Source organism: Sceloporus occidentalis, unplaced genomic scaffold, assembly GCF_023333645.1.
Source record: "Sceloporus occidentalis isolate IW3139 unplaced genomic scaffold, rSceOcc1.0.p SCAF_4, whole genome shotgun sequence".
In the NCBI taxonomy this organism is placed as follows: Eukaryota; Metazoa; Chordata; class Lepidosauria; order Squamata; family Phrynosomatidae; genus Sceloporus; species Sceloporus occidentalis.
In genome coordinates this window covers 88,131,949-88,158,136 of record NW_028316984.1, presented here as the reverse complement: position 1 = coordinate 88,158,136, position 26,188 = coordinate 88,131,949, and the positions used below count along the sequence as shown (strand labels likewise).

The 26,188-nt window shown below is 44.7% G+C and overlaps 1 protein-coding gene across 1 annotated transcript; it reads left to right on the top strand.

The window, feature by feature from the left end:
- The first annotated feature begins 13,453 nt into the window (after window positions 1-13,453).
- LOC149314286 (veficolin-1-like) lies at window positions 13,454-25,971 on the top strand. The gene is made up of 8 exons (XM_089520791.1): window positions 13,454-13,607; window positions 14,579-14,716; window positions 16,692-16,754; window positions 17,004-17,048; window positions 18,308-18,441; window positions 19,491-19,620; window positions 22,330-22,464; window positions 24,719-25,971. The coding sequence occupies exons 1-8, from the start codon at window positions 13,505-13,507 to the stop codon at window positions 24,967-24,969; spliced, it is 999 nt and encodes a 332-aa protein (XP_089376917.1). The 5' UTR covers window positions 13,454-13,504; the 3' UTR covers window positions 24,970-25,971.
- The last annotated feature ends 217 nt before the right edge of the window (window positions 25,972-26,188 follow it).

Sequence of the window (26,188 nt, the reverse complement as noted above, 5' to 3'; positions counted from 1 at the left end):
TCGATGCCAGTCCCAGCCAGTTGAAGGCAAGCACGCCTGCAGAGTGGGAAGTCAGCCTTGCTTTCTCTACATGCTTTTTGAGTGCCAGAGTGGCTTGAGTGTTGGCCTATGACTCTGGAGACCAGGGTTCAGTTCCCCCCTTGGCCTTGGATTCAATGGGTGACCTTGGACAAGTCACACTCTCTCAGCCTCGGGGGAGGGCCATGGCAAACCTATTCTGAACAAATCTCATAGAAGCATAGAGCTGGAAGAGACCTCAAGGGCCATTAATACATCTAGTCCAACCCCCTGCCATGCAGGAAGACATGAACAAAGCACTCCCGACTGATGGCCATCCAACCTCTGGTTAACAAGGCAGTTAGAAAAAAGATTATTCACACTACTGATGATGCGGATCTTTTTTAAAAACTCGGGGGTTATTCACACTGTGATAATAATAATGCAAACGGACCTGAACAGACCTGAGATAAAACTCTGCATGACAGTTTGGTGGATTTTTTGTTTGAATTTACTACCCCTGTGAGTCATATGGATGGAGATCTTATGGCAACGTTTGAGACTCACTGAAAGGAAGCAGTTGGCAGCATGAGCTTTCCCAGGCTTTCCTTTGGATGTAGTTGGTGGAGTGGAAAACCAGGGATAGGCCTATACAGCGCTGCGTGGGGGAAAGCGATGGCGTGCGTGCTCATGGCATGTGCACCGCACCACACCGTGAGCTCACACCCCATTATTTTCAATGGGGTGTGAGCACACACACTTTTTCTCTTACTCAGGGGTCCGGAACAGATCCCCCACGTAAGGGAAGGCCCCCTAATAATAATAACAACAACAACAACAACAACAACAACAACTGGAACTCCATTTTAACAGACCAGTCTGTTTCTGTAACAGAAAGGGTGGTAAACAAAGACGAAAACTAGTAAATAAACATGTCCTTTAAAAGTCTTCACAGATGTTAATATCCATCCATTTGTGTTTTTGGCGATGAATGACTGTGCTTATAAAAATTAAAAATTTGGTACATCAGCAGTAGTAGTTCATTAGACCCATCAGTGCAGTTGTGGCAAATCAGATGTCTTTATCAGGCCTGCACAACATACGGCCCCTAAGGGTCCTATAGGCCAGCCCTTTTCGGCCGTGCAGGAATACATAGGATCTGAGAGCTGGAAGTTACTATTAAGGGTCATATAGGCCAACCCTCTTTGGCCGTGCAGGAATACATAGGATCCGAGAGCTGGAAGTTACTACTAAGGGTTATATAGGCCATCCTTCTTTGGCTGTGTAGGAATACATAGGGTCCGAGAACTGGAAGTTACTACTAAGGGTCATATAGGCCAACCCTCTTCGGCCGTGCAGGAATACATAGGATTCGAGAGCTGGAATTTACTACTAAGGGTTATATACAATACCCTCTTCAGCCATGCAGGAATACGTAGGATCTGAGAGCTGGAAGTTACTACTAAGGGCCATATAGGGCGACCCTCTTCAGCTGTGCAGGTATACATAGGATCCTAGACATGGAAGTTACTACTAAGGGGCGTATAGGCTGACCCTCTTAGGCCGTGCAGGAATACATAGGATCCCAAAGCTGAAAGTTACTACTAAGGGTGATATAGGCCAACCCTCTTCGGCCGTGCAGGAATACATAGGATCCTAGAGCTGAAAGTTACTACTAAGGGCCATATAGGCCAACCCTCTTCGGCCTTGCAGCAATACAGATAATTCAAGACAGTGGGAAGGGAAAGGATTAACTGGGATAATTGGAGAGTTTGCAATGGAAGGAAGCTGAGGATGAAGGGGAAAAGGGAAAGAGAAACTGGTACATTATTAAAAGCAGCTGAGAAATTGGGAGGTCAGAAGGTCTGAAGAAAAAACACAGGAAATTGCATGAACACACAAATTACTGTTTAACATAAACCATTTTTTATTTTAAAATAACCATTCTAGAACTGTCTTTCGCCAGCCTTTTTGGACTCTCTGCTGCTGGTTTTGCCTCTTTGGCCTGCTGCTGGGCTCATCAACAGGGAGCTGGTTCATCATCATCCTCCCATTCTCTGCTGCAGATGGCAGGCAGGCAGAAGGAAGGAAGGAAAGGAAAAAGGAGATTTCCCCCTGAGACTGGAGCTGCCTCCTGGACAAAGAGGAGGATGGCAGCAGCAGAAGGGCCATGCCAGTCTCAGGCACCAGCAGAGACCCATCATCATCCTCTGCCTCTGGCTCCCAGAGTCTAGTTCTGGATTATGGAACCCTCCTCTTTCATGGGAAGGGAGGGAGGGAGAGGGGGAAGGGGGAAAGGGGAAGAAGGGAATGGAGGAGGGGAAAGGGAAGAAGGGAAGGAAGGAGGTATTGGGGAAGGAGTGAAGGAAGGAGGGGAAGGGGGAAGGAGGGAAGGAAGGAAAAAAGAGGGAAAGAAGGAAGGAAGGAAGGAAGGAAGGACTGAGGGAATGAATGAAAGAAAGAAAAACGGAAGGAGGGAATGAAAAGGAAGGAAGGGGAGAAGAAGGATATAAAGAAAGAAGGAAGGAAGGCATGAAAGAAAGAAAGGAAACAGAGAAGGGAGGGAGGAAGTGATGGAAGGAAGGAAGAAGGGAAGGGAGGGAGGGAGGATGGAAGGAAGGAAGGAAGCAAGGAAGGAAGGAAAAAATAAAAAGGGAAGGAATGAACGAAAGAAAGAAAGGAAAGAGGGGAGGGAGGAATAAGGGAAAGAGGGAGTGAAGGAAGCAAAGAAGGAAGGAAAGGGAGAGAGGGAGGGAGGGAGGGAGGAAAGAGGTAGAAAGGAAGGAAGGAAGGACAAAAGGTAGTGAGGGAGGGAAAGAGGGAGGGAGCAGAAAGGAAGGAAGTAGAAAAAAGAAAAGAAGGAAAGAGGGAAGGAGGTAGAAAGAAAGGGCAGGGAAGGGAGGAAAGAAGAGAGGAGGAAAGGGCGGGAGGAAACAAAGAAAGAAAGAAGGAAGGAAGGAAAGGGGGAATGAAGGGAGTAAAGAAGGAGAAAAGAAAGCAGGGAGGGAGGTAGAAAGGAAGGAAGAAGATGAAAGAGGAGGAAGGAAAGCAAGAGGAGGAAGAAGAGGAAGGAGGAGGAAGGAGAGAAAAGAGGAGAAAAAAGAGGAAAGAGGAGGAAGGAGATAAAGGGAAGGAAAGCGGAAAAGGAAAGAGGGAGAGGAAGGAGGGAGAGGAAAGAGGGAGAGGAAAGAGGAGAAAGGGGTGGAAGGAAGAAAGGAAAGAAGAGAGAACTATATCTCCCAGCAGCCCCTGCCCACCATGCCCTTCCATCCTGCCACTGCTGGTCAGTTGGCTGGGCTCCATTAAGTGCAGTGGCAGGATGGAAGGGCATAGTGGGCAGGCGCTGCTGGGAGATATAGTTCTTCCTTCCTTCCTTCCACCCCTTTCTCCTCTTTGTTACTTCCTTCTTTGGTTAAGCCGAGGTTTGAATCCAGCCTGCGCTCAAAGCACATGGCTGGACTCTGAGAGTTGAAGCCCCAGAGTTCAATCCAGACCCGGGTTTGAGTGCTAGTGCTCCCCTCGTCTTCCCCATTGGTGCAGAGTTGCTTCCCGTCACTTGAACCCGGCAAAGGCAGCTCGACGTGGATGGGACAATTTTAGCCTGATTAGAACCGGTGGGATTGTCCAGCCCCAAATGGGGAAATGTCCACACCCAATGTCCGAGTGGCACAGCTTGGAAAGGCATGATGGCATCCTTCTCCTGCCACGCCCTTCTGCTGCTGCATTCTGTCCCCCTGGTGGAGTTGAGGGAAGAGGGAAGGCTTGCTTCTGGCTTGGCTGCTGGTCTTCCTGAGGGCTGGACGAGTGGCTTTTGAAGCTTACCACTCCTGCCATGCCTTCCTACTGCTGCCTGGCCTCTGCTGCCTTCTGTGCCCCTGGTGGAGTTGAGAGAAGAGGTCAGGCTTGTTCTGGCTTGGCTGCTGCTCTTCCTGAGGGCTGGAGGAGTGGCTTTTAAAGCTTACCACTCCTACCATGCCCTCCTGCTGCTGCCTGGCCTCTGCTGCTTTCTGTGCCCCTGGTGGAGTTGGGGGAAGAGGGAAGGCTGGCTTCTGGCTTGGCTGCTGGTCTTCCTGAGGGCTGGAGGAGTGGCTTTTGAAGCTTAGCACTCTTGCCACGCCCTCCTGCTGCTACCTGGCCTCTGCTGCCTTATGGTTTATTGGGAGCCCTCTTCTTTGATGGGCAGGGATGGAGGGAGAGGGGAAGGGGAAGAAGGGAAGGAAGGAGGGGAAGGGGAAGAAAGGAAGGAAAGAGGGGAAGGGGAAGGAGTGAAGGAAGGAGGGGAAGTGGGAAGGAGGGAAGGATGGAAGGAAGAAAAGGGAGGTAGGAAAGGAAGGAAAGAAAAAAGAGAGAAGGAAGGAAGGAAGGAGATAGGGAATGAAAGAAAGAAAGAAAAATGGAAGGAGGGAATGAAAATGAGGGAAGGAAGGAACAAGGAAAGAAAGAAAGAACGAAGAAAGTCATGAAAGAAAGAAAGGAAACAGAGAAGGGAGGGAGGGAGGGAGGGAGGGAGGGAGGGAGGGAGGGAGGGAGGGAGGGAGGGAGGGAGGAAGGGAAAAAGAAAGTGGGAAGGAATGAACGAAAGAAAGGAAAGAGGGAAGGGAGGGAGGGAGGAATAAGGGAAAGAGGGAGTGAAGGAAGCAAAGAAGGGAGGGAGGGAGGGAGGGAGGGAGGGAGGGAGGGAGGGAGGGAGGGAGGGGGAAGAAAAGAGGTAGAAAGGAAGGAAGAAAGACGGAGGGAAGGAAGGAAGGAAGGAAGGACAAAAGGAAGTGAGGGAGGGAAAGAGAGAGGGAGCAGAAAGGGAGGAAGTAGAAAAAAGAAAAGAAGGAAAGAAGGAACGAGGTAGAAAGAAAGGGAAGGGAAGGGAGGGAGGAAAGAAGAGAGGAGGAAAGGGCGGGAGGAAGGAAGCAAAGAAAGAAATAAAGAAGGGAGGGAGGGAAGGAAGGAAGGAAGGAAGTAGAAAGGAAGGAAGAAAGGAAAGAAAGGGGGAAGGAAGGGAGAAAAGAAGGAGAAAAGAAACGAGAGAGGGAGGAAGTAAAAAAGGAGGAAAGGAAGGAGGGAGGGAGGTAGAAAGGAAGGAAGGAAGAAGATGAAAGAGGAGGAAGGAAAGCAAGAGGAGGAAGGAGAGAAAAGAGGAGAAAAAAGAAAGAGGAGGAAGGAGATGAAGGGAAGGAAAGAGGGAGAGGAAAGAGGAAGAGGAAAGAGGGAGAGGAAAGAGGAAAAGGAAAGAGGGAGAGGAAGGAGGGAGAGGAAAGAGGAGGAAGGGGTGGAAGGAAGGAAGGAAAGAAGAGAGAACTATATCTCCCAGCAGCCCCTGCTCACCATGCCCTTCCATCCTGCCACTGCTGGTCAGTTGGCTGGGCTCCATTAAGTGCAGTGGCAGGATGGAAGGGCATAGTGGGCAGGCGCTGCTGGGAGATATAGTTCTCTCTTCCTTCCTTCCTTCCTTCCTTCCTTCCTTCCTTCCTTCCTTCCTTCCACCCCTTCCTCCTCTTCATTACTTCGTTCTTTGGTTAAGCTGAGGTTTGAATCCAGTCAGTGCTCAAAGGGCCCAGCTGGACTCTGAGAGTTGAAGCCCCAGAGTTCAATCGAGACCCGGGTTTGGGTGCTAGTGCTCCCCTCGTCTTCCCCATTGGTGCAGAGATGTGTCCTGTCACTTGAACCCGGCAAAGACAGCTCGACCTAGATAGGACATTTTAAGCCTGGGTGGAATCGGTGGGATTGTCCCGCCCCAAATGGGGAAATGTCCGCACCCAACATCCGAGTGGCACAGCTTGGAAAGGCATGATCACATCCTTCTCCTGCCACGCCCTCCTGCTGCGGCATTCTGTGCCCCTGGTGGAGTTGAGGGAAGAGGGAAGGCTTCCTTCTGGTTTGGTTGCTGGTCTTCCTGAGGGCTGGAGGAGTGGCTTTTGAAGCTTACTACTCGTCCCACGCCCTCCTGCTTCTGCCTGGCCTCTGCTGCCTTCGTTGCCCCTGGTGGAGTTGGGGGAAGAGGGAAGGCTTGCTTCTGGCTTCGCTGCTGGTCTTCCTAAGGGCCGGAGGACTGGCTTTTGAAGGTTAGTACTCCTGCCATGCCTTCCTGCTTCTGCCTGGCCACTGCTGCCTTCTGTGCCCCTGGTGGAGTTGGGGGAAGATGGAAGGCTTGCTTCTGGCTTGGCTGCTGGTCGTCCGGAAGGCTGCAGGTGGATTTTGAAGCTTACCACCCCTGCCATGCCCTCCTGCTGCTGCCTGGCCTCTGCTGCCTTCTGTGCCCAGGTGGTGTTGGGGGAAGAGGGAAGGCTTGCTTGTGGCTTGGCTGCTGGTCTTCCTGAAGGCTGGAGGAGTGGCTTTTGAAGCTTACCACTCCTGCCATGCCCTCCTGCTGCTTCCTGGCCACTGCTTCCTTCTGTGCCACCGGTGGAGTTTCGTAGAGAGAGAAGGCTTGCTTCTGGCTTGGCTGCTGGTCTTCCTGAGGGCTGGAGCAGTGGCTGGTAAAGCTTACCACTCCTGCCATGCCCTCCTCCTTCTGCCTGGCCTCAGCTGCCTTCTTTGCCGCTGGTGGAGTTGGGGGAAGAGGGAAGGCTGGCTTCTGTCTTGGCTGCTGGTCTTTCTGAGGGCCGAAGGAGTGGCTTTTGAAGCTTACTACTTGTCCGACGCCCTCCTGTTTCTGCCTGGCCTCTTCTGCCTTCTTTGCCCCGGTGGATTTGGAGGGAGAGGGAAAGCTTGCTTTTGGCTTGGCTGCTAGTCTTCCTGAGGGCTGGAGGATTGGCTTTTGAAGCTTTCCACTCCTGCCATGCCCTCCTGCTGCTGCCTGGCCTCTGCTGCCTTTTGTGCCCCTGATGGAGTTGAGGGAAGAGGGAAGGCTTGCTTCTGGCTTGGCTGCTGGTCGTCCGGAAGGCTGCAGGTGGATTTTGAAGCTTACCACCCCTGCCATGCCCTCCTGCTGCTGCCTGGCCTCTGCTGCCTTCTGTGCCCAGGTGGTGTTGGGGGAAGAGGGAAGGCTTGCTTGTGGCTTGGCTGCTGGTCTTCTTGAAGGCTGGAGGAGTGGCTTTTGAAGCTTACCACTCTTGCCATGCCCTCCTGCTGCTTTCTGGCCTCTGCTGCCTTCTTGCCCCTGGGGGATTTTGGGGAAGAGGGAAGGCTTGCTTCTGGCTTGGCTGCTGGTCTTCCTGAGGGCTGGAGGAGTGGCTTTTGAAGCTTACCACTCCTGCCACGCTCTCCTGCTGCTGCCTGGCCTCTCCTGCCTTCTGTGCCCCTTGTGGAGTTGGAGGAAGAGGGAAGGCTTGCTTCTGTCTTGGCTGCTGGTCTTCCTGAGGGCTGGAGGAGTGGCTTTTGAAGCTTACCTCTCCTGCCATGCCCTCCTGCTGCTGCCTGGCCTCTGCTGCCTTTTGTGCTCCTGGTGGAGTTGGGGGAAGAGGGAAGGCTTGCTTCTGGCTTGACTGCTGGTCTTCCTAAGGGCTGGATGAGTGGCTTTTGAAGCTTAGCACTCCTGGCACGCCCTCCTGCTTCTTCCTGGCCTCTGCTGCCTTCTGCTCGCTCATTGCTTAGCCACCCACATCCATGAACACCAAAATCCACATCCACAAAAGTACTCGAGGGCCTCATGCCAGATCTGTAGACGGATGGATTCTTCTTCTACAGTGGGGTCTTCTAGACCTTTCAGGCTGAAGACCAACAATGAAAGAATCAGGAGAGGAAGCAGACTGGATCCAGCCATGTTGGGTTTTCAGAGCCCAAGTGCCCAAGTGGATGCATTCTGGAACCTTTACAGCCATGTAGCTGACCTCCCATTGTGAGTTCATATAACCTCAGGGTTCTGCTTAGCTGTCATGGATGACTCCAAGATATATGCCCTTGTTACTATGTAAAATCAGTGTCTTACAGCACCTTTGAGACTGAAAGATAGAATTTGGCAGGATGAGCTTTCCTAAAGTCCAATTGCATGAGGCCACTGTGACCACAATGTGGATATCTGGTCTTATAGTATAAGACCGTAACATCTGTTTTATTGTATTGATAAAATCAGTTCCCCCTCCTATTCCATGGATTCTCCAAAACAAACCAACTTATTTTTATTTTTATGTGTTTATGGTATTTCTAGCCTGCTTTTCTCCTGGGTCAGGCTATTGGTTAAGAGGGGCTGATCCGAGGCAGAGAACATAGGAAACTCTCTTTCTCTGTGTCCATCAGGGTCACAAGATGGGAGCCCCTTGCCCTTTATCGGGATTTGCGGAATTAGCAAAAGCATCCTTCCTCCAGACTTTAAAGCAGAGCACTCTTTAACACTGTGTCTATGTCGCACGACATCCCATTATTAGATCAGTTTCATACCAGCTGAGCCTCCATCCTATGGAATCCTGGGATTTGCAGTTTTGTATGATATTTTAGCCGCCTCTCTCAGAGAAGCAAACAGCAAACTACTGCACATCCCAGGATTTCTATCAGATGGAGCCACAGCACTGTCAAACTGCATTATTTCTACAGTGCGGACGCACCCAAAGTTAAACCTCCACTGGAAACGTGGGCTGTATCTACACTGTGGAAATGAATACAGTTTGACGCTGCTTCAAGCACCGTGGATCAGCGCTACAGAAAGCCTGAGATGTGTAGTTTTTGTGAGATGGCTTTGGTGCCACAGCAAACTGGGCATCCCAGGATTTCCATAGGATGGAGCCGTGGCAGTTAAAGCGGTGTCAGGCTGCATTGATTCTGCAGTATGGCAGCAGCCTGGGCTTGAAATGGAATTGCTGCTGTGAGGGCATTTCCCATTGTCAGCTCAGTTCCCAAAGAGGGATTCTGGCCGGCCAGAGCCGCTGGGGCTCTTAAACGGCTGGTCTGATCTGGAAGCTAAAATGGATGAAGGCACTTCAGATGTCAGGCAGAGGTTGTTCACCCCTCCCTCGCATTCGGCACATGGCCAGGGGCCTCTTTGCGCCTCTATTGTGGTTCCATCCAATTTTAGACCAAGTGCTCTGAAGTTGTTTCCAACTTATCAGGGGGCTTCCTTGGCATCTTTCTTCCGGGGGGGGGGGGGGGTCTTTGCCATGGCTATTCTCTGAGACTGAGAGAGTGTGCCTTGCCCAGGGTCACTCACTGGGTTTTCATGGCCGAAGCAAGATTTGAACCCTTGCCTCCCAACTTCCTAGTCCAACACCACATTGGCAGCCTGAATCCTCTTTCTCCTTCTGCTTTGCACAAATGTCTCCTTTATGACCTTTTTTGCTATGTGAATCCAGCCTTGCTCTCTGATCTCTCCAACAGGTGCCCCTTGGTTTGAGATACTTGAGGATTTATCTGGGAGATTTTAGCAGTACTTCAAGTCCTTTAAAAAATGGCAGCCCTGGCAGATGCCATTGCTATTGCTTCAAACAATGTATTTTCAGCTGAGACCAACTAAAATCCCTTGAATGATTGTGAAAGGAGGAGCAAATGTTCAGCCAAAAAGCATTTATTTTAGAAATTTCAGTCTGATAGGAAATAACTTCAGATTTCCCAAAATTGGGGGTGAGCTGAGGAAAATGTTGGTAACCAATAGGTGCTGCCAGCTGTAGAAGGAAACTGGTTCTTTTCCATTTCTGAAAGGCCAGAAGCTTCATGGAAGTGTCTGTGGGGGTCTGAAGACTGCTGAGGTGCCACATTGGAAAAATTAAATATATGCTGTGTGGTACAAGGACACAGCCATAGTTATAGGGAGCATTTAACTCTCTTGTTGGAACAGCTCCACTGACTACTGGTTTGTTTCCAGGCACAATTCAAAGAGCTGATCATGACCTATAAAGACTTACATGGCTTAAGTCTAGGCTATCTGAAGGACCTTATCTCTCCATACAAACCTGCAATAATTATTCTATTCAAAACTACAGCTTAAAAAGTATGCATTGTTTACATTCTAAAATGTTACTGTGCCTTCATTACAGGAAAATAAATTAAGAATAAGTAAATTGTTATTTATAACTAGTTATTTCCAAGATCTATTTTGTTTTTGTTTTTTTGCTGCAATAGACATAGTTGTCCCTTTGGCAATAGTTAATGCAGTGTCTAGTTTGACCAAATTGCAACAGAACAATAGCAGTAGAATAACTCATGGTGACTGGTGGTTTGTCTATCAGTGGCAGCAGTGAATCTGTGCCAGGTTTTAGTCTGAACTCTAAAGAGCTACCCAGGATTTGGAACCCTTTCTCCCAAATACATTCAGCACTTTGTATAGCCACTTTAAAATCTGGAATAAAACTTGAAGCAGATTCATTACCATACTGACATGGAAACCACCAGCTACTACTGATCCATTAACCTATTCCATAGTGCTATTTTATTGTAAAAATACAGAAATTGTACATGCATTGCCCAATCTTTCTTTCCTGCCTTTTTAGTGAACAGCTGCTAGAGAGAGTATCTTGAATGCCTCTGCAATCCAATAAAGCTTCGAAGAACTAACTTAAGAGAACTGAAATAAGAAAATGCTTTGGTTTTGTTAGGCAACTTTACTGCTTAAGCAGCAGAGGCCTTTCTATAATTACAGCATTTTGTAGTCCTTGTGAGTAGTTTAATTCTGTTTGATTTCTTTTTCTTTCTTTCTTTTTGTTGGATAAGTACAACAGAGGTGTCATGTTGTGGAAGGAGGATTGAGGGAGCTGGATTTGTCTGATTATCACATGTTCTGCTTCAACTCCCCTTTCTTTATGGTTTTATCTCCTTTCAGTTGATATCTGGATCATAATCTTCTCAGGGCAGGTTGGGAAATTCTCCTCTTGGGGCTTTTTAAAGACTCCAAGAGAGAGAGAGAGAGAGCTACAGAATATTCATTGTGCATCCTCCAATCTTTGGCCTCAGTTCCTACCACACTGTTTCACATGTTTTTACATACTAAATATGCATACACAGTTCTCCTTACACATTTGTGTAAATTTACAGCAATATATAAATAAAGCTTAATAACAATAACAATAATAATAATAATAATAATTTGTGGCTTTGACTTTTATGCATTTGATTATTCATTGATTTGATTAATGTGCTCTCTGTAGGAATTTCTAGGTACTCCAGTGCTATTCTATGGTCAACGTCCACCAGAGGTTGCACCAGAAGACCTAGAGATTCCTAGGGAGATCACTTCTCCAAGCATTTCTATGTTCTCCAGTGCAATTCTATGGTCAAGCTCTGGCAAATATTGACAACAGACTTGTGCTGGAGGACCTAGAGTTTCCTAAAGAGGTGTTCTCTCGGGTTAAAAAAAGTTGTTGGGTTTTTTTATTTGCAGTTTTTCCACTTTCACTGGGGCCCTGTTCCCCAAATCCGAGTGAATGTGGAAAGCCCACTGTAATCATTTCAAAAAAGAACCTTATTTAACAAGAGAAGGAAAAAAGTTGAAATTTTATTATTTGTCTCTACAAGCCCAATATATAAATTGATTTAAAACTTCTTACATTAGAAGAGGGGAAAGCTGGGGAATTGTTGTTGTTGTATTGCTATTGTATTATTTTTATTAAGTTCTACAACTACCATCTGACAGCAACATGTTGCAAAGATCTTGCCACTATTCTCCATGCCAAGAAGACTTTTATGTACTTGAATTTATCTGCGGGCCTTCAGAAAGATCCTGGATTCCACCTGCTTTGTAGAGGATTCAAAAGCCCTGACTGCTGAGTACAGAGGCTCTGGTGAGTTATATGTTGTCAAAATTGCAAAACAGGAACTGGTTGTAAGGAAAATATCTTCCCATGAGTCCTCCCTTCTCCCCATTGCTGCTCCTCAGGATTTCAGCAGCAAGCTGGAAGGGAAGAGAGACACAGAGAGAGAGAGCTCTTTGTGGGCTGTGGGTGACTCCCATGTCAATAGGGTGATTAATCCACTCTGGGCTCTACAATGAAGTTTTAAGGAACTATCCAAAGTGCTGAATCGATTCATGGAGAAAGCTCAGCTCCTTGGATAGCTCCTTTAAAAGCTAGCATAACACCCAGACTCATCACTCCATTGACATAGATGCTTAATGCTTTGCTTCAGAATTGACACTTTTGAGGATCTTCATAGCTTCTACTGAGAAGTGACCACACAGCCTGCCTTATAAGTCTGGTAAGAAGTAGTTTTAATGAAAATAAATTATTATTTTTTCATATTATGTATGTGTACCTCGTATCTCAGGTCTAAATACCCTGAAAGCAACAGATCCTCTCTGATCTTTGAAGCTAAGCAGGATCAGCTCTGGTTAGGACTGGACCTGAAAATCTCATTCCTTCTGCTGGACTGAAAAGAAACAAGTGAACCAGGCTCAAGGTGTTGGTTTATCTTTTATTTGATGTTAGCAGATGATCAGGAGAAACCATGACATGCCTTTGAAGACATTTTCAGTTTATCTATTTTATTTCTATGATGGCTTTCTTACAAAAAGAAACTCAAGGCAGCTCACAGAGAAAATCATTTTAAAATTTTCACCCCCTTCTCTCCCCCTCTTTTCCCCACTGACCATCTGCTAAAATAAAAAATAAAAAATCTTGAGCCAGCAAGTGGAATGAGATTTTCAGCTCCAGAAATTTCTGCTATTAGATTGTATAGTGGTATGTATAGACTTTAAGCAGTATAGTTGTTGTTGTGTGACTTTGTCATTTCCAAGTTATGGCAACCCTAACGTGAACCTATCTTGGGGTTTTCTGGAGTTGAGAGAGTGTGACTCACCCGATGTCACCCAGTGGATTTTCATGGCTGAGTGCGGATTCAAAACTTGATCTCCAGAGTCTTAGTTCTATGCTTCAACCACTATGCCAGACTGGCTCTTAAGCAGTATACAAAAAATAAATTGTATTATGAAGTTTTATGTAGGCATTATTATATAAAACGTGTTGTCCTTTTGATTTTAATTTAACATTTATGTTTGTATTTATTTTTATGTAGCCCCTGAAGAAGACCATTGAAATATAAAGATAGGCCAAAATGTGTTGGACATTTTCAAAATAAATAAAATAAAATAAAAGTAATCGTTCACTGAACACTTGGAGATGTATCTCCCTTTTTTCCTGTGGATTCTGTTGGGTGCTCTCCAGTATTTGCTTCTCCTGCATGAAAGACAACAATACAAGTGCAGGATACTTCAGCTTTCTCATCATCTTGAATCAGGCAACCAAAAGATAGACAGAAAGTGAATGAGAGTGAATGGCTATAAACAGATATCGGAAAGAAGTTCTATCCAGTTTTGCACTGAGGAAAGGCAAAACAAACTCTTATGCAACTCAGTAAGGGATCGCAAAGGCAAAGGTTATCCAGAAGGAGGAAATACTTGTTGAACAAAGGGATTGCACAATTTGGGGATTTCAGACATAGCTGTAGAAAGGAAGTGTATATTTAAATAAAATGACATCAGCAATGTCAACTGTTGTGTAAGTAACTGTTTCAAAGCAGAGGTTTTCAGCTGTCCCCCTTGCCAAGATCTTTAAGCACTTCCTCACATATAGAACTATTTGCTGTGTATAAAAGGGGTACAAGAGCCTTCATTCAGAAACAGATCCAGAGGAGAAGCTAAGTTGGTTTGCACAGAAAGATGGCTGCCTGGATTGGCTTTCAGCTGGCTCTGACATACCTGGCTGTCATGTCTATGGAGAGAGGAATCCATGGAGAAGAGACAGAAGTCAGCTGCTGTGCACGTGAGTCCAGAATGGGAGGAGGGAGGGCCAGATGATATTCATTCCTGCTAGGAAGCAGCCAGACTCACTCCTTGAGTCTTAAGTGTAGGTGCAGAAAAGAGAGTATGGACATTGCTGTCACTGCTAGAGCAATTTCGTGAGGAAAGACCTGCTGGCTGAAATGCTTTTTTCTACACACAACTACTTAGGGCAATGTTGCTCATTCTTAGAGCAACTTTACATGTGACAAAATGAGTAGTTTAGGGATGAGTAGCCTGCCTCAGGTGGCTGGACGTCAGGCCCCACCATCCCTCACCATTAGATAAGCCTCCTGAGAAATCAAATCTTGTAGGAATCCCAAACACCTAGAAATTTTCTGACAGCAGGCCATCATCCATCAGGTGGAGAAGAATTTTACTTCTGTTAGGCTGCGTGAGCGGCTCAGAAAGAGCAGATGTGGCCAAGCTCACATAGATACCCCTCTACCTCAGTATTTGGTGTGTTTAGGAGCAGCACATTGAACTGAAACCTGAAAATACAGGAATTTTGGCATCCTATTTAGTGCTCATGTTTATTTATTTCACAAATTTATATCCCACCTTACTCTCACAATAGGATTATTTCTGGCCTGTAAATAAGGGACACCCCTTACAAAGAGTGCAACCCAGCAAATCTGTCATTAATCATTGGTGAGTTACAGGAGTGATACCAGTTCCAGGCTGCTTTGGCCCTTGTTTCCATTCCCACCTTCTCCCAACAGCTCAGGAAAGGTGATCTTCACATTTATCTTGTGTGTCAGGTAAAGGCAGAAATGTGAATATGGATTTGCTTCCCCCACATGATGCAAACCCAGCAATATTTGCTGCACCATACTGATTTTTCTCCTAGCTCCCATTGCTTTTCATACGGGCTTGATAGTTCCTACAGAAAACTGTATGCTTCACTTAGGGTTGTATCTACCATTTTATTTGTGCTTTTCCACCCTCTTTCAGAGCTGAAGGGCTTATCGCAATGTGGAGCAGACAAGGTCTTTCTCCAAGGCCAAGCAGGCATCCCAGGAATTCCCGGTGTGCCCGGAACAAATGGATTGCCTGGGATGAAGGGTGACCCTGGCCCTCAGGGGCCCCCAGGTGAGCCAATGCCTAGCTGGGCTGGAGATCTGGGACTGGCAGATGCAGCAGCTTTTTTGCTGTGTTACATTATTAATAATGGGAATCAGACACAGAATGCTTTTGGAAGAGAGAAGGTTCCTTGGAACTATTGTTTAAAATGTGAAATAAAATTGGAATTGCATTGCATTTCACACGCACACACACAGCATTGTTGCTTATTACCTCTGTCTTTCTCTGATACAAAATAGGAGCAGTGTAAAAAGAGAGAGATAGCTGAATTTAAAATAGCCATCTCTCTCTCTCTCTTTCCCCCCCCCTCCCCCCTCTCTCTATGTGTATGTAAACAAGCACTGCAAGAACCAGTGGAGTAGCTTTCTGGAACCTTGGCAAAAACACACAGCCCTTTAAAGATTTCTCTTTACAAAATAAAATGCATGGCCAACAACATGAAGAGGCACAAAACCAGAGCTTTCTCCAAATTGCCATGATTTTTCTACCAAGTTCAATCATAGAGTTGGGAGACACAGGGCCCTCACTTCCAACCCCCAGCCATGCAGTATTTCACGGTCAGTGACAGATGGCCATTCAGCCTCTGTTTAAAAACCTCCAAAGGAGGGGACTCCAACCCCCCCCCTTCAAAAAAAAGGCAGTGTGTTCCACTGTCAAATAGCTCTTATTCTCAGCAAGCTCTTCTTAATATTTAGGTGGAATCTCTTTTCCTGTCGTTTGAATCCAGTGCTCTGTGTCCTGGTTTCAGGAGCAGCAGAAAACAAGCTTTCTCCATCATCAGTATGACATCCCTTCAAATATTTAAACATAGCTATCATGTCAACTCTTAACCTCCTTTCCCCTAGGCTAAACATACTCAGCTCTGTAAGCTGCTCCTCATAGGGCTCAATGGTTTCCAGACCTTTCTCCATTTTGGTAAAAGTTATGCACAGAACTCCTTCCACTCCCTATGAAGAACATGATCTCTCTCAGACTTTGTTGACATTGCACAGGAAGGTTTTTTTTAAAAAAAAAAAAAAAGAAGGGGGAGTCCCCCTGTTTTCTTGGAGAGGGGAGGGAACCAAAGTCTCAAAGGCTCTTCTTGCTCCCCTCCCAGATCAAAGTCCATCAGAATTTTATTGATTTCCTTTTAAAGCTAGCTGTAAAGTTAAAGGGGTGATTTCATCAGTGAATTTGAAAACATCACATTTCAGCAGAAAATATACATACATAGTATTTATTTAAACAGATGACAAAACCTGTTCAGGGAGCCAAAGCAAGTTACAGAAATGCATGCATGCACTTTTTTGAAGCAGGGAGAAAAAGCAAATGATTAACTGTGATTAAAGGGAAAGAGCACCTTGGGAAAAAGAAGTTGAGCTGCAAGGCTCTGTAGTATAAAATGCACAGCCAGCAAGCCATCCACAAAGGCAGTGATGGCATATCTTGATGTGTCATTCTCATGCTCCAGAAACAAATATTTCCCCTGCTTCCATTCCACATTTTCCTCCCCACATCTCCAGTACAACTGTGCTCTGCTTCTGCACTTTCCTTCTTCAGTTGGGTACAGCAGGTGGGTGGGATCATACTGCTATAACTGTGGGGTGTGACAGGGCCTTGATTGTCCTTATAGTTCTGATGTAAGAGAAAAGATAGATGCAACATGGGAGGAAAATGTGGGCTGACTACAAATGGATCAGTGTTATCTGGATGAAAATAAATGAACCACTGTGGCCACACAATTCCACACCCTCCATCAGTCCCAATTTAGCAAGGACAGTCCCAGTTAGTCCCCTCTTGTCTCATGCTTTCAGCTGCATTTAAAATGCCCCACTTTTCTCTCGCCTCCTCCCACTTTCTGAAACCCAAACAACCCCAATCTCTTGGCTCTCTCTCACAGTCTGGTCTCTAGTGATTCCTGTAATTTACATTGGATGCATTGAAAACATCGATTCCAGAGATGTGTCAAATTTTCTCTGAAAGATCACTGATCTCTTCCTCTCAGGTGAGAGAGGCTCTGCTGGGACACCTGGAAAGGCTGGACCCAAGGGAGATAAAGGAGACCAAGGTAAGGCCCCTACAACCTCATTTGAAGGAATGGAAGAAGGGTTGCAGGTGAAGCCTAGCCCACTCAAAACATCAGAAATTTCACTTGACTTTATGCTTTAGCTTATTAACTCGGTCTGCAAAAACAGGATGAGGGTGTAAGAGCGTTTACTTACCTCTACTACTCCTTATGAGGAGAATTCCCGTTTTACTTCTGTTGTGGGCTTCATTTTTGTTCACTTCAGAAGCCGTTGCTTCTCTCTTCCTACAGGAGAGGCTTGCAGCACAGAAAGTCTTGCCAGCTGTCAGCAGCAAGGTATGTCTTGTCACCACTACCGTCTTCCGCATGAACCCAGAATAGGGTGAGGGTGGGCAGTGCACTTGAGTTAGCCTAGACCAAAGGACCAGAGCCTCCATGTTGAACCAACGTGAAAATGAGTTGCCTTAGGAACTATCAGTCAGAACTGTCTTAAATGATCAAGCACACACACACATACACAATAGATCTGCATGTGGAGTATGGTTATCAGGTTCCCTCAGCACCAAGCAGATTAGTCTTTAAAAGGGCTTTTGTTCCCTCTTTGTCCACATGTAGGGTCACAAAAAGGTGGCTGTCTGGCCATGTCAAGAGTGATGCTTTGGACACAGGTGGAGGACTGTGTATTGTGCATAGGGCAATAACATTGTGATAATATAAGATAGAGTTTTGAAGCTTGTGCATAGGGTTCATTCCATCTCAAATGGTCTCCCACACTGATGTTGTAGAGGACTGTAGCACATGATTAAGAATTTCTAGGATACACAGTCAGTTAAAGTAAAAGAGATCTGGCCTACTGGATCTCAGTGTTGTGATATGTGTATTGAGAGTGTGTGCTATAATGTACCCACCACTCCTTTCTGATTAAAGATAGGAGGAAGCAGAAGTACTAGTAACAATACAAAGTACCCAGCTTCATGAGAGTTAGAAGTCCCTCAGTTGCCATATCAATACAGAACTTCAGTATTGATTGTGCATCAACCAGGCCTCCCCTATGACTCTTTCAGTATGTACAGTGCTGTATAAATCTACAGCACTATATTAATAATAATAATAATAATAATAATAATAATAATAATAATAATCAGGGATACTACACTGCAAGTGTGGCAGATATACCCCATGAATTAATGCACATGCACACAGGCCCTTTTCAGTGGAATCATCACCACTTATTCAGCCTTTTAATAATAACTGGGCATAGTAACCATATCAGTTTCAAATCATTACATATAAAATTCACACATAGACTGAGATTTTACATGGTCATGTGTAGCATTAAAAGTTCTGCATGTGAAATTCTGCTACGATTCTCCTGTCATCCATCCCAGGACTCACCACCATGGCTGATCAAGAGTGGTGGGTATGAGATAAGCCTCTTGCTGAGTTTCCAAAGTTCCCAGGAGTTTGGACAGAGAGGCTGTATGGTCAATCCATCTATAGATGTTGACCACACATGTCAAAAATTTGTTTTATGTATATAAGCCCTTCACAAATGCATTTACTAGTCCAGATTTCCTCCTTGATATTCCATCCAGGGGCAGGAGCCAAAGACTGTAAAGAGCTCCTGGGACATGGGGAGACACTGAGTGGTTGGTATACGATCTATCCTACCACGGGGAAAGCAATGACTGTCTTCTGTGACATGGAGACTGATGGAGGAGGCTGGCTGGTAAGCTTTAACAAACAATGCAAAACAGATACGTGAAATAGTTAAGCCCCAGATCTGCACTAACAATCACATAAGGTGGAGGAAAAGTTACTGAAGTTTTCCAAAGGAAAACATGGTCCATAATGACTGAATTCAGAACTGTTATCTGAATCAATGGCCATGGGGGTGAGATAGAGAGAGCAGACCTTACAATCCTTTTAAAATAATGACCCAGAATCCAACTGGGTCAATATCCTTACACAAAGCCTAGTTGCGCCAATGGTTCAGCATTTTCAAACCTGGCACACTTATCCTGTTTTCTGTACTGATCAAGAACAGGTCCACACCATCACACCACGCACACAGCATGTGCCAAGAGACACAATCATTGACTTAGAGTAGGAATGCCAGAAACCCTGCCACCTTTTTGGCCACTGCTGGATGCCTCCATCCTTCTGGGAAGCAGTGTAAATAAATAAGCAGGCCTTTGGACAACACCAATATTATATTGAACCTCAGGCATAGCATAGAGTGCAAGCATAGTGGCTTGTGCTATAAACTAGGACCCTGGAGATTAGAGTTTGAATCCCTGCTCAGCCATGGAAACCCACTGGGTGACCTTGGGCAAGTGACATTTTCTCAGACTCAGAGGGAGGAAAGGCAACCCCACTCTGAACAAATTTTGCCAAGAAACTTTTGTGATATATTCACACTAGAGGCACCATAAGATGGGAAAGGTGTGAAGGCACACAATAACAACAAAAACAGACATATCATAACCAATGTGTGAGATAAATTCGGCTGAGAGAAGTACTTGTCCAGGATCATCTTCTGAGCTTGCAGGCATAGTAGGGGACTGGAAATCATGGGTCCCTGATGCTAGTCCAATACTCTAACCACAACACCACATGGCTCTTTCTTCTAGGTAATGTTCATGATGCCTCTTTGTACCAGAAAAGGCTTCTTCAAATCCATTAGGCCAGCCTACAAAAGCCCATACAACACTGATCCAGAAAATAGCTAGCCTCTCAGTGGGTACATTGAAATATCACTCTTCTGTCCCCATCTAGGTCTTCCAGAGGCGACAAGATGGATCTGTGGATTTCTACCGTAACTGGGAGTCCTACAAAAATGGGTTTGGAAACCAAGCATCAGAATTCTGGCTGGGAAATGATAAAATCCATCTCCTCACAAGTTCAGGTAATCCACTGCTGCTGCTGCTTGTTGCAAGTAAAACAGTATTCTCAGCCTGATGTAAAACAAAGTGAGTATTACTAAGGAATTATGCAGAACAGTGTGGGTATGTGGCTTGCTAAAACGGATGTTGGTTGTGAATCCAATTGTGGGAGAAAGGTGGGATATATAACCTTCAAAGAAATAAAACAAACAGTTTGGAACTTGCATTTCCCCATAAAATCTAAAAATAAAAGCTCAAGAATCGGCCACATGAAGGCTTTCTGAATGAGTTTATTACAACTATTTTGCAGGAAAAAATATTGATTCTTATGGATGCTACTTTTTAATATTCCTCTAAAATTTGAATAATGTTTGTAAGGCCATCCAGATGTTGCTGGAGTGCGGCTTCTGTCGTCCTTCACCATTGGATATGTGGCCTAGGGCTGATGGGAGTTGCAAGCCAATATTATCAGGAGGATTACACATTGCCTAGAATCATAGAATCATAGAATAATAGAGTTGGAAGAGACCACAAGGCCATCCAGTCCAACCCCCTGCCATGCAGGAAATCCAAATCAAAGCATCCCCGACAGATGGCCATCCAGCCTCCGTTTGAAGACCTCCAAGGAAGGAGACTCCACTACACTCGGAGGGAGTTTGTTCCACTGTCGAACAGCCCTTACTGTTAGGAAGTTCCTCCTAATGTTGAGGTGGAATCTCTTTTCCTGGAGCTTGCATCCATTGCTTCGCGTCCTAGTCTCTGGAGCAGCAGGAAAAAAGTTTGCTCCCTCCTCAATATGACATCCCTTCAAATATTTAAACAGGGCTATCATATCACCTTTTAACCTTCTTTTCTCCAGGCTAAACATCCCCAGCACCCTCAGTCATTCCTTATAGGGCATGGTTTCCAGACCCTTCACCATTTTAGTCGCCCTCCTTTGGACACACTCCAGTTTCTCAATGTCCTTTTTGAATTGTGGCACCCAGAACTGGACACAATATTCCAGGTGGGGCCTGACCAGAGCAGAATATAGTGGCACTATGACTTCCCTTGATCTAGACACTATACTTCTATTGATGCAGCCTAGAATCGCATTGGCTTTGTTAGCTGCCGCATCGCACTGTTGACTCATGTTCAACTTGTGGTCTACTTGGACACCTAGATCCCTTTCACATGTAGTTTCATTCAGCCAGGTGTCCCCCATCCTATATCTGTGCATTTCATTTTTTCGCCCTAAGTGCAGTACCTTACATTCTCTCTCTGTTGAAGTTCATTTTGTTAGCTGTGGCCCAGCTTTCTAGACTATTCAGGTCATTTTGAATTTTGATCCGGTCCTCTGGAGTATTAGCTATTCCTCCTAATTTAGTGTCATCTGCAAATTTGATAAGTATGCTCCCAATTCTGTCATCCAAGTCATCGATAAAGATGTTGAACAGTACTGGCCCCAGGACAGAGCCCTGTGGGCCCGCACTGGTCACTTCTCTCCAGGATGAAAAGGAGCCATTGTTGAGCACCCTTTGGGTTTGTCCAGTCAACCAATTACAAATCCATGTAACAGTTGCCGTGTCTAGCCCACATTTTACAAGCTTGTTTGCAAGAATGTCACGGGGAACTTTGTCAAAGGCCTTACTGAAATCAAGATATATTATATCCACAGCATTCCCTTCATCCAACAAGCTGGTAATTTTATCAAAAAACGAGATAAGATTCGTCTGGCATGACTTCTTTCTCTGAAACCTGTGTTGACTTTTTGTGATTGTGGCATTGCTTTCTAGATGTTCACAGACTCTCTGTTTAATGATCTGTTCCAGAATCTTTCCTGGTATTGAGGTCAGACTAACTGGATGATAATTCTTTGGATCCTCTTTTTTTCCCTTTTTGAAAATGGGGATGATTGCCCTCCTCCAGTCTGCTGGCATTTCTCCTGTTCTCCAGGAGTTTTCAAAGATTATTGCCAATGCTTCCGATATTACATTTGCCAGTTCTTTTAATATCCTTGGATGTAGTTCATCTGGTCCTGGAGACTTAAATTCATTGAGTTTAACAAGGTATTCCTCTACTTTTAACTCTTTAGGGCACTGGGTCTAGAACGGAAAGATCCTGATGTCACAGACCTTGAGGTCACATTAGTCATACTTTGCACCCACACTGCATAACTGCATAGTGCTTTGATACCATTTTAAGTGTCAGGGCTCCATTCTCCAGATATCCAATGGTGAAGGATGATGAAAGTTGGTGAGGTTACTTAGAATTCTCTACTAGAGAGATCTAGGCCACTCTTCCTGATCTTCAGAAGCCTTGATTTAATGCCTCCCATCTTAGTGTATTTGGGCAACTGTAATTCAAAGGAGTTCATTAGTGCTCTCTAGCAGAGAATTCTAAGTACCTCACTAAATTCCAAATCCCAGGATTCCATAGGATGCATGTATGGCAATTTAAGTAGAACCAAATTGCTGTCAATGTATAGTGTGGATACACCCATAGCTGCCTTCACTCATGCCATGCCACTAGAATTCTTGGTTTGTTCTTCTGATTCATGGAAACAGACCAATAGAAACATTATTTGAAGAAAACCAGCACCTTACTCTTTCATTCCCCATATCTTTGACTTGAAATGCCACACTATCCCATTATGAAACCTGGAACAGGAGTTCTCTGTCTCCAGTGTGATCTAAAACAAGGTTCTTCTTATGGGTTGCAAACAATATTTATTCTGTGACATCTCTCATCAGGAACACAGCAGCTGCGGATTGATGTGAAAGATTTCAATGACTCTAGAACCTTTGCAACATACAGTAGTTTCAAAATATCAAGCGAGAAAGAAAACTACATACTATCAGTGGGCTCTTATTTAGATGGCAACATGGGTGAGTTACATTTTAAACACAAAGTGTCTCTGTAGCAACTACTGATAAAGATGTGGAGAAAAAAAGAATGTAATTTTACTGCAACATCTTGAGGTGTCATTGCCCCTGATGGTTATGTCCTATCCCCCATAAATGTGTTTGAAACCTTTGAAAAACATAGATGAGGTTCTAACCATTCAGTGCCACATTGTGCATAGTGAATTCTGTAATTATGTTTCATATACAGAAATGTGAGCCAGTATGCTTTTGTGGTTTCATTGCTGGACTAGAATTCTGGAGGATCAATCTCTGCTCAGCCATGGAAACCCACTGGGTGACCTTCAGAAAATCACACTCTCTCAGCCTCAGAGGAAGGCAATAGCAAAACTCCTCTGAATAAATCTTGCAAAGAAAACCCTACAATAGGGTTACTGCTAGTTGGAAGTGACTGGAAGTCACATAATAACAACATGAAAACAATGATGTAACATTTCTTTATAGCTACAGTTCTAACAGAGGAAAGTCTGTCCTCTTAGGAGGAGAACTGACCTCAGATCCTTATCCCCTTTGAGTTGTGCTTGCTGGTATTAGTAAAAGCAAAAGGCTGGGAGATTGAGGTTGTGGATGTGTATTATCTGGATGTACTGAAGAAAGCACCAGAAGCCCAGACATGCCTCCAACAGAGGACTAGGGCATACACTTGTTTGGATTTCATTATCAGAATAAAAGCCAAAGCAGTTTCTCCACCCCACTGACATGGAAGTCGCTGACAACTGCTTTTGAGCTGGCCAAACCCAATTTGATGAGATGACTCTCAAGTTCTTATAAGTCAAATGCTTTATTTGGTCCTTTTGTAGCTTCTCTGCAATATGTAAGCCACTAAGCGAGTAGAAAAGTGAAATAGCTTCTTAAATGTTGACTGGCATCCTTGTTTAGTATTTACAATGACATAAACTGGACTTGCAACATTGGAATTATTGGAATTCATGATTAGGATCATTGCACCATTGCACGAGCCAAAAGTGCCTCCCAAAACCTATACTTGAAGCCAGGTAGCCCTCCCTCAGAAATATTTCCAAGGCACTGAAAAGCAGGTTGCTAAACAATGACATATCCTGTTCTCTCCAGAGGGCTGGGCACATCATCACCCAGTGGCCTCCTCTCCAACATCTCAGAAATCCTTCTGTTTGGGCGGCTGTCTGGCTATAAATGTAGGTTTTTGGAGTACCATGAGGAGATGTTGCTATGCCTCTTAATGCAGAATTTTAGCCATGATCTGCATATAATTCATAACGTGTTTACAAGTATAATTTTTAGTTCTATATCATCTTGAGTTATCTTTTTGATTCTAAACAAAAGCATTCCAAACCTGTAATCCAGCAGTAAGCAATATGTGGCACTCGAAATATTTTGGACTGTAGTTCTCATCAGCCCTGGGCACCATGACAAATTAAAGAGAAACTAGGTATTGCAATCTAGCCCAAATGCCATGACTTGGCAACTCCTACTTTAGCCTTTGTTAATAGAAAAGTTATGGTAAGCTTCTGAGGCTGATTAATCTGGTGCCTTTTATGGAGCTTTTCCAGTTCTGTAGTATTCTTCTCTAAAATGACATGACCAGAAATGCATGCAGTGTTCAAAATCTAATGACACTTTAGAATTGTGTAATGGCACAATGATGCTCATGTTAAGCACCTTTATATGAGACATTGGTCCTCCTACCTTACTATGGTGTATACGGGGTGGGCAACATATGATCCCTGTTGATTTTTGTTCTCTTCCATGTAAGGATCCTCTGTTGTCGCCACAGCCACCATTGGGGGGAGGGGAGTTGCTTATCTTTTGAAAGGAATTCCCTTTGAAACTGGACTTTGGTAACAAGTACCTCAGGGCTTCCAAGAAAACAAATTTGCTTGTCCATGAATCAAGGTTTTCAGGGAGAAGCCATATGTTAGATGTATGTCTAGCTCCACTAAGTTCAAGTGAGGAACATGGCTTCCCACTCCTTCCACCTCAAAGGCTTCCATACCCTAGTCTATATGGACTGGCAGTGGGTCGTCCTGGTCACAGAAAGGGGTCTTTCTCAAACCTTCAGGGAAAGACAGGAACTGAAATTGCAATCTTTTGCATGCAAACTATTGCCTTTGTTTTGATCCTTTGCTTAAAACTTCCTAAGAATGAATTTGCATTTTCATCACATCCATAGCACATACTGAGTTGGTTTTGAATAGTGCCAAAATTTATATAGGGCTTTCCCTTTTTCTTTCCCTTTCAGGTGATTCATTTTCAGGTCACAGGGACCATGCATTTTCCACACGAGACAAAGACAATGATGTCCATGAAGCAGGAAGTTGTGCTGTGATATATAAGGGAGCCTGGTGGTATACTGTTTGCCACTCATCCAACCTGAATGGCCTGTACCTCAGAGGAGAACACACCTCTTACGCCAATGGCATCAACTGGGATTCTGGAAAAGGACACCATTATTCTTACAAATATACAGACATGAAAATTCGACCTCAGTAAAGGAAATGCTTCCCTTCAGACTCTTCTGTAGATCTGGTTTTTGGATTTACAAGCAGATTAATTTTCTTCTTAATTGTACACCTGACAAAGCAAACTTTGAATGTTGGGCATTTGAAATGCTGGGTGCAAGGCCTGTAACGTCCCCATACAGTTTCTGCATAAGTGATCTCCCTCTTCCTAACTTGCTTGTGGAAGCCTTGCATGACACATAGAGGACAACAGTAGTTCAGTCCAATGATTGGGAAAAGCCAGTCACGTTGGGCTTCCTTTTGACCAACATGGGATGCTATAATATTATGAAAAGGGTCTTCTGATGAAGAAGTCTTTCAGATGAAGAAATTGCTACTTGGTTAGAACACACACAGAGAGAGATATACTGTAATGGTCTTGGGTATGTTGAACACCCACAAGTATTAAATAGTATTGGTGCAACTGTTTTTTTTAAAAAAAAAAACAACATAAAATCTTATCATTACTGTTTAAAAACAGCCTTAGGTATGAAGCTATGGCAGGAAAAGCAAAGCTGTGACTGGGACAAAATCTAACTCAAGGAAACAAGAGCATTTTTGAAGGCACACAAAAATAAATTTGAACTGGCAATGGGGTATGCATGTTTAGGTCATCTTGATCTAGCTTTGTCAATTTTGGGTTGGTAAAGATGGGGAAAATGTACCATGCTGAAGGACTTACCTCTTAACAAGCCTGTCCTGTTCATCGAACAAGATGAGGTTAGCCTGGTAGTAAACAATTCCTGGAGCTTCTCTGGTGTGGCCTCTCAGATATGGAGCATCCTCTCCTTGGAGGGACAACAGGCACCTACGGTGCCGTCATTTTAGCGCCATGAGAAAATATGGTTGCTCACTAAAGCCTTTGAGCCCTATTTGGTTTTTCACAACCCTCTCATGTACATAGTTTTAATATGTTTTAAACTATCTTAACTAGTTTTAATTTGTCTTTTTAGTTCCTTAAAGCATTTGAGCCATTAAAATATTTTGTAATGATTTACACTGTTCTGTGTTTCATTTGTTTTAGTATACATCTCCATCAGATCTCAAAGTAGAGGTAAATAAATAATGCCTAAGCTGACCCATCCCAGGGTTTATTGCACTGCCAAAAGGGTGAATAGGCTTCTGCCCCCCAATCAAGGGTCTCTTTCTTGCAGTAGGTCCACTAAGGTTACAGGCTCACAACTTGGGGTGGGGAGGCAGAAATTCTAAAA